This window comes from Pyrus communis, chromosome 2 (genome assembly GCF_963583255.1).
Source record: "Pyrus communis chromosome 2, drPyrComm1.1, whole genome shotgun sequence".
NCBI classification, from domain to species: domain Eukaryota; kingdom Viridiplantae; phylum Streptophyta; class Magnoliopsida; order Rosales; family Rosaceae; genus Pyrus; species Pyrus communis.
The window spans coordinates 16,569,876-16,577,288 of NC_084804.1; the positions used below are offsets into that span (position 1 = coordinate 16,569,876).

At 36.7% G+C, this 7,413-nt stretch overlaps 1 protein-coding gene across 2 annotated transcripts; it reads left to right on the top strand.

The window, feature by feature from the left end:
* The first annotated feature begins 414 nt into the window (after positions 1 to 414).
* Positions 415 to 7,065, top strand: LOC137725698 (serine/threonine-protein kinase STY46-like). 2 transcript variants are annotated; one of them, XM_068464467.1, is made up of 16 exons: positions 415 to 737; positions 1,122 to 1,236; positions 2,008 to 2,099; positions 2,265 to 2,384; positions 2,807 to 2,864; positions 3,163 to 3,273; positions 3,496 to 3,546; positions 3,764 to 3,936; positions 4,052 to 4,159; positions 4,639 to 4,712; positions 4,840 to 5,015; positions 5,145 to 5,240; positions 5,794 to 5,874; positions 5,961 to 6,014; positions 6,129 to 6,263; positions 6,354 to 7,065. In XM_068464467.1, the coding sequence occupies exons 1-16, from the start codon at positions 535 to 537 to the stop codon at positions 6,423 to 6,425; spliced, it is 1,719 nt and encodes a 572-aa protein (XP_068320568.1). In that variant the 5' UTR covers positions 415 to 534; the 3' UTR covers positions 6,426 to 7,065. The 2 variants fall into 2 exon arrangements, 1 of the variants encoding a protein (XP_068320568.1); XR_011067536.1 differs by lacking the exon at positions 6,354 to 7,065 and having other exon boundaries at positions 5,778 to 5,874; positions 6,129 to 6,214.
* Positions 7,066 to 7,413: the final 348 nt, after the last annotated feature.

Consider the following 7,413-nt stretch of genomic DNA (forward strand, 5'->3'; position numbering starts at 1 on the left):
TACCGGTGATGTTAAAATATCTCTAATATTTAAAAATAAAAATAAAAAAACCAAAAACAAAAATCTCTTACTCCCCCCACGTTCTTTCTCTTTCTCCCCCCCTCTCTCCTTCTTATTTTCTAAAAAAATGTATTCATACACATAAAATATATAGGCAAATATTAGTATGAAGTAATTAAGTTGTTATTATCGAAGAATAAAATAAAATAAAATAAAATAAACAGAATTAACAAGCGGATCAGCATGCGTCGAGATATGGTAAGAGATACACCTCGGCATGATTCGCACCGCCAATGGTGCGCACTTTCTAATTTCCATTTTGTGGTAATTTATTATTTATTTACTCTTATTATTATTTTATTTTTTTATTTTTCAGTTTGAACCCTCACTCTGAAATCCTGCGCATATAAGCCCAGCTGCTCGTCGTATCACGTAAAAAGCGAACAAACCAACCGACGATCCTCCTCTCTCTCACCTTCTCTCTCCGCCATTTTTTCTTCCTCCGTTTACTTAATTCCGTCGCGCTCGCCGCCAATGGTGATGGAGGACAACAGCGAGAGCTGCGGGAGTAGAGCGCTGAACGACGCGTCGTCTTCTCCGCTTCAGTCTCGCCAGCAGAGAAAGCTCGGGGTTTACAATGAGGTCCTCCGCCGCCTCAAGGACTCCAAAAACGACGAAGCCATTTGCCCTGGCTTCGACGACGAGCTTTGGGCTCACTTCAATCGCCTCCCCACTCGGTACCTTTTAATCCTCATATTTTCCTTGAATTATTTATTTATTTATATTATACATGCATGTGTATATATATTACTCTCACTAGAATTAATTTCTAATTATTATTTTTATTAAGATTTTTTGTTGGTTCTGAATCTGTTATTTGAAATTTTTGTTTCTGAATCTTGGTTATGGAAATTGGTATCTGGAAATTTTCCTTTCGTTTTCTGTTACGTTATGGCGTAATTTTCTATTGAGCCAAACAGTAGTAAATAAAGCAGATTTAGCAATTCTCGAACAAATTATTCTACTTGTAATCGCTTCAGTACTCGCGGTTTACTGTTTTGTAGAATCACAAACGGTTTTTTCATGAGTTGAGGCATTTGGTTGTACTCGCGTATTTGCAGGTACGCATTAGATGTGAATGTGGAGAGGGCAGAAGATGTGCTTATGCACAAGAGATTACTGCATTTGGCTCATGATCCTGCTCATCGACCAGCGATCGAAGTCCGCCTTGTACAGGTTAGATGATCAACTACATATCTGACCCACCGCTGCCTCTGATGTATAAGATTTGGTGGTTGCCATTGATACTTAACTGCTAGCCTGTTTATCTTATCATTTCTGTGGCTGGTGCATCGTTATTGTCACCGCAGATTTTCTGCGATATTTTCTTGATTAAGTTTAGAAATTGAATTTGGATCTGGCCCCACTTTGAGACTGCATACCTAACATATGTAAATGTTTGTCATGTCACATTCAAAGAAGTTAGTGTTGTGCTAAGGAGTTGTCCCACAACCTTAATTTTATCCCAAAGAATGTTTTTTTCCCTTAGAGAAATCGTATGAAGGGTTCTACCCCGTGCAGCTTAGTTTCGTAGTGGTTATCGTTAAGTAAGATTAGATCTGTAAGCTGAGGGTCGCATTAATTGTTACTCTCAATGCAGTTTGCAGTTTGCACTTCGCACCTAATAACTTGGTCATGTTGTGAGAGACAAGGCCAGTCGGAATAGGTATGCGAGTAGCTGCCCGTTGAAACTAGGTTATTTCTATAAGAGCTACAAGTTTTCTTTACATGGAGGGCGGAAAATTTGCTGCCACTAGAGCCAAAGAATTTTAAGAAAACAAATGATCAATGAATAATTGAAAAATCAAAATTCAAACAAAGTCTTAAGTCCCATCTTCTGCTGGAACTTCCCTCATAATTTTATAGCAATTTATACCCCTTTATCATTCATTCTTAAAATTTGTTGCATGACCTCGTGCATTCTGGGAATCACAATATTGTACGCAGGTTCATTCTGTTGCAGATGGGAATACAGCAGATGCTACAGATTCTCCGGGTAAAGATGCTGCCCAAAGTTCTAACATATCTAGCAGACTAAGGTACTCTTATTTAGTTTCCTATAGTGTATCCAAATTTTCAAATGCAGCTCCAAAGATTTAACGCTTATAGTCTGCGAATAAAAGTTGTTCACCTTCTTTTTTTTCTGTCATCCTACTGCATTCTCAAACATTACTGACAACTCCAGCTGGCTTTTCGAGTATCAGTATACATCCTCCTCCAGCATTCGGCTCATCTCCTAACCTTGAAGCCCTTGCACTTGAGGCAAATAAATCTGAAGAGCATGATGATGAACATTCTGTACATGCCAGAACTCAGTTTACTCGGTATAGCTATTTGTCTCTAGTAAATATATTTTCACTGCACCTCTCCTTCTGAAGTTGTTTCAGTTTTGTTCATGAGTTTTGACTACAATATTTTCACTTTCCTAGTTTAAAATTAGTTTATGGAAGGCTCTAGGAATTATTTATCCTTCAAATTGGTTGCAAATTGGCTAGTTTGTTGTTAGCCATGGACTTAATTGATGGCTTGACGCACTGCATTTTAACAGTCATCCATGCTAGCTAGATTAAGTGTACTCATCTATGCCTAAACTTTAATTTTCATATTTCAGAATTTAAACTTTAAAAGAACCTGACCACTGGTAAATCAACTATATTCTCATGCTTTCTAATGTCTCTTTAAAGTAAAGTGACTACACTTGCAGATGGATAGTGATGTGTTTTTATTTTGATTGACAATGATGTAGGCCCATATTGCATGAAATTACTTTCTCAACAGACGACAAGCCTAAACTACTCAGTCAGGTATTTGCCAGTTTCTTATATGAAATTAAAACCAAGTAATATTCATAGGATCTTTTGAACCTTCGTGTGTGTGTGTGGACTTGTGTGAGCTAAGCTTATGGCAATAAACACATTTTGAGCTAGGAAATGTCGCAAGTTACTGTTGTAAAAACATAAAACTCACATATTTTCACTTGATGTTGCCTCCATATGAGGGTCACGCACATGAAATACATAGTTTTTCTGTGAACATTATATCCTCATATATTAGGGTACCTCTTATTTTTCATGGTCATTTCTCTCATGACAAATTTGGCAGTTGACTTCCTTGCTTGCGGAGATTGGGCTGAACATCCGAGAAGCACATGCTTTTTCCACATTAGATGGTTACTCCTTGGATGTCTTTGTTGTTGATGGCTGGCCTTACGAGGTACATACACATAATTCTTAGACATTTCAATTCGAATACTCAGTTTTTATTAAGGCATTCGTTTGCTTAAGATGGTAAACATGATTTTGATTGAATAGTGTTTTACCAAGGAAGTATTACAACATCAGGCTTTTCCAGTCTCCCAACAGCAGTTTTTTATTTTTTTTATATTTATTTTCTTTACAATGAGAAACTAAGTTGCCTGACTTGGTATTGAAACAGGAAACAGAGAAGCTTAAGATCGCAATACAAAAGGAAGTTTTAAAGATTGAGGTGATTCTTTTCTACTTGTTAATTTCATTTTGGATTGAGTAGGGTGGGTGACAATGCGTGATGTCCCATGGGTATAATGTTTTTGTTTTCATTTTTATGTTAGTTGAGGTGCACATCCTTATCTTTTCCTTATACCTTAACCTTTACCTTCCCATGGTCAACATGCAATTTCATGAGGAATGCATCATTACATTTGAAATTTTGTGTTTATGTGCAGAGGCCATGGCCGCCTACTCATCAATCATCTTCTGGCAGCGAGCATAATCAAGTAGTGATCAAAACTGAACCTGTTCATCTGCAAATACCTAATGATGGGACTGATGTATGGGAAATTGATCCTAGACAGTTGAAGTTTGGGAACAAAGTTGCATCTGGGTCTTGTGGAGATTTGTAAGTTTTGAAGTATAAGATACTTGTACTGTTCGAATCGGTTTTTCCCTTTTTCTGTTCCCTCCCAGCTAAGCATGCACTTTTGAGTGGTGACTGACTGTGGATCTGTTATCAGATATAAGGGTACATATTGTACTCAAGAAATCGCCATTAAAGTCCTCAAGCCTGAGTGTGTAAATTCTGATATGCAGAAAGATTTTGCCCAGGAAGTTTATATTATGAGGTATATCAATTTATATTAACCTACATGTGCACCATTTTTATTTAATCTGACTTTGCCCAGAATCAATAGCCATGAGAGCTGTATATAGGGCTTTGGCTCGCCAGGGAGATACTAGGCTGGCAAATTCCAGTGTAAATTTCCAAGAGAAATCATTTTTATCAACATTTTCTTGTGATGGCAGTTAAAAAAAGTGAAGATGGTATGTTTAAGGGACATGAATAGGGGTTTGTCAGGAATCATAAGGACTGCATTCCCAGTTGGTCTTTTAAATATTTTACGTTAATTTGATTTGACGCCTCAACTCAACGTTCTTTCAAATGTTTGTGTTTGTTATGTAACGTTCCCTTAAATGTTTGTTAGCTACTGAACGGTTTTCTTTCTTGTTCAAGAAAACGAGGAAGTGGTTGAAATCTACTATAATATTTTTACACTACGTTTTTTTTTCTCCTAGTTTGACAAAAAATTTCTGAAACTTGTAGGAAAGTTCGACACAAGAATGTTGTCCAATTCATTGGTGCATGTACCAAGCCTCCAAGCTTGTGCATTGTAACAGGTAAATTACAATGACTTTATCATTGCTGTTTGGTAATGTACATAAAAACCTTACTTGATGCCTTGATATTTCAAATAATGGTAGTTATTAGTTCCTTTTTTTAAGATTTATTTTCGTCGTATGACAGAATATATGTCTGGTGGAAGTGTGTATGACTACTTGCATAAACAAAAGGGTGTTTTTAAGCTCCCATCCTTGCTCAAGGTAGCAATCGATGTTTCCAAGGGAATGACCTACTTGCATCAGAATAACATAATCCACAGGGATTTGAAAGCGGCCAATCTCTTGATGGATGAAAATGAAGTAAGAGACCCCTGTGATACTTTAATCAAGTCAGCAAAGTAATTCTGCGTCTAGTTTAGCTGCTAATACTTTTAGAGATCAATAACTTACCATTTCTAAACCTTTTCTGATATATGCATCACTTTACAGGTCGTTAAGGTTGCTGATTTCGGGGTTGCTAGAGTGATATCTCAATCTGGAGTAATGACAGCAGAAACTGGGACATATAGGTGGATGGCTCCAGAGGTCTGTACTTCCACCTTGAAAGTTCTCTGAAATTGTTTTCATTCACTTCATCATTTAGTTTTACACAAATACAAATGCACAGAGAGAGATATATATATATATATATATAGAGAGAGAGAGAGAGAGAGAGAGAGAGAGAGAGAGAGAGATTATATTAGACCTGCATAGTTAGGTAACTTAGGTTTTCCCGTACTATTAAAATAAATAAACTAAGTGCTTCATCATCATCTATGCGGTAAACCTTCCTAATTAGTCAGCATAGAGTATTAGACTATTTTGGGTTGTGCCTGAGGGTTTCACATGGTCACAGCTCTCTTTGCAGCTCCAAATGTCCTTCCTAATTCTCACATTTACTATAACATAATAATATTATTATTATTATTTTCAATTTTTTGTTTTAGAAGTGTGCTTGAAAGTGAAAGCAACATTTAAGAAAATGGTTATTCGCTACCTAATTTCCGTCATGAATCTCTGTCCGTGTCCTTCCTATTACATGAATTCTAATTGGTCTTTCATCTTGTCATTTCCTTACAACAGTTCTTTTGCATTGAAGGTTATAGAACACAAGCCATATGATCACAAGGCTGATGTTTTTAGCTTTGGAGTTGTGTTATGGGAGTTGCTGACCGGAAAGGTATGCTTGGCGATGGGAATTTTACTTTTATCCTGTTTTTGCCCACCATTGCTATTGTTTTAAGATTTCTTCTGTTTCATCGACAGCTTCCATATGAATACTTGACCCCGTTACAAGCAGCCGTTGGAGTTGTTCAAAAGGTACATCATCATTCAACAATTTTGTTTCCTAGGGAGAAAAATGAAAAATCATTGAGTGATACATCTTGAATCCAAACGATGGACTGTGTATAAGTTTGCTTACCATCTTTCCAGGGCTTACGGCCGACCATCCCAAAGAACACTCCTCCCAAGCTTGCTGAGCTGCTCGAGAAATGCTGGCAACAAGATCCAAAATCAAGACCTGATTTCTTGGAAATCATAGAAATTTTGCAGGCATTAGCCAAAGAGGTATAAATTCTGGTTGCAGTTACTTGACAAAGCACGTATGTCATTAATAATACGAGCAAATTAACGGACTAAACTAACTTTTTGGAACAGGTTGGTGATGGAGAGGAACGACACAAATCATCGGGAGGATTACTGTCCATCCTGCGACGGGGTCACCACTAACCAAGGCAAGCAGATGTTTATTGCTTGATCAAAAGGAATTATAGTGCGGGGAATTCCCCAACTATTTTTCACATACCATGTACAGTAGTACATCCTCTTTTCCTTCGTCTGATAACTTGTTAGAGCCATTATTTTGACGGAGCACCGTCTTTTTATTTATTTATTTATTTTGCGTTTTCATATCGTAACAAGAGTTCAGAATGTAATGGTGATGGTTTGGATGAGCATTGTAACTTTGCAAGTATCCTGATGTTTAACAATGACAATGTTGTCGTGAGTTTTTCTTTCAACGATTAATGATTTTTGTAATTGGCTGCTTATGTTTCTTTCGATGCAAAAGTGAACAACAATGATTGTTACTAATATTATTCTATCATACTTTTCAATTTTTACTCATATTTGGGTAGAAGTGCTTGTTGGGGAAGCACGTGCCTCTGTAGGAAAGCACTATAAGTTTAGGAGACACTAGGATGTGTAACGAAACCTTACATGGTTTTGTAATAAAAATACTTCTAGCAAAAGTGCTTACTAGCATATATAATTCCAACAGAAATAGTCTAAACGGGCCTTTTTCGGTTCAGTAATTCATACAGATTGTGAAATGGGCTTGGGTGCCAAAGTCTGCCCAATTTACAGCTCAATCTCCCTGAAGCTAGATTTAAGCTAAGGCTCCAAAGTATTAATTTTCATTTCTCTTAATCAGATCAGCATTCTTTTTCTTTTGTGGTCAAATTAGAGGATTGATATATTAATAATTGTAGGCTTTTTCGTTTAAATAGTCCCTAAAATTGGTATAAACTCCTTACTTGGTCCCTCAAATTTGAAATCGATAAAATTAGTCCTAAGTTTGTCCATCATTAATCATTTTGGTTCTTTTGTGAAAAATCAAGTATTTTTGTCATTTTGGTCCTCATTTAACAGAATTTCTCACGGAATGCCCAAAATGATTTATAGTAGACAAACTGAAAGACTACTTCTATTGGTTTCA

Bases quoted from the DNA above. Each gene is read 5' to 3' on its own strand.
- LOC137725698 (XM_068464467.1), top strand. From the start codon at position 535: ATGGTGATGGAGGACAACAGCGAGAGCTGCGGGAGTAGAGCGCTGAAC. The intron at 2,100-2,264 runs GTACTCTTATTT...TTCGAGTATCAG, and splicing joins AACATATCTAGCAGACTAAG to TATACATCCTCCTCCAGCAT. The intron at 6,015-6,128 runs GTACATCATCAT...CCATCTTTCCAG, and splicing joins CCGTTGGAGTTGTTCAAAAG to GGCTTACGGCCGACCATCCC.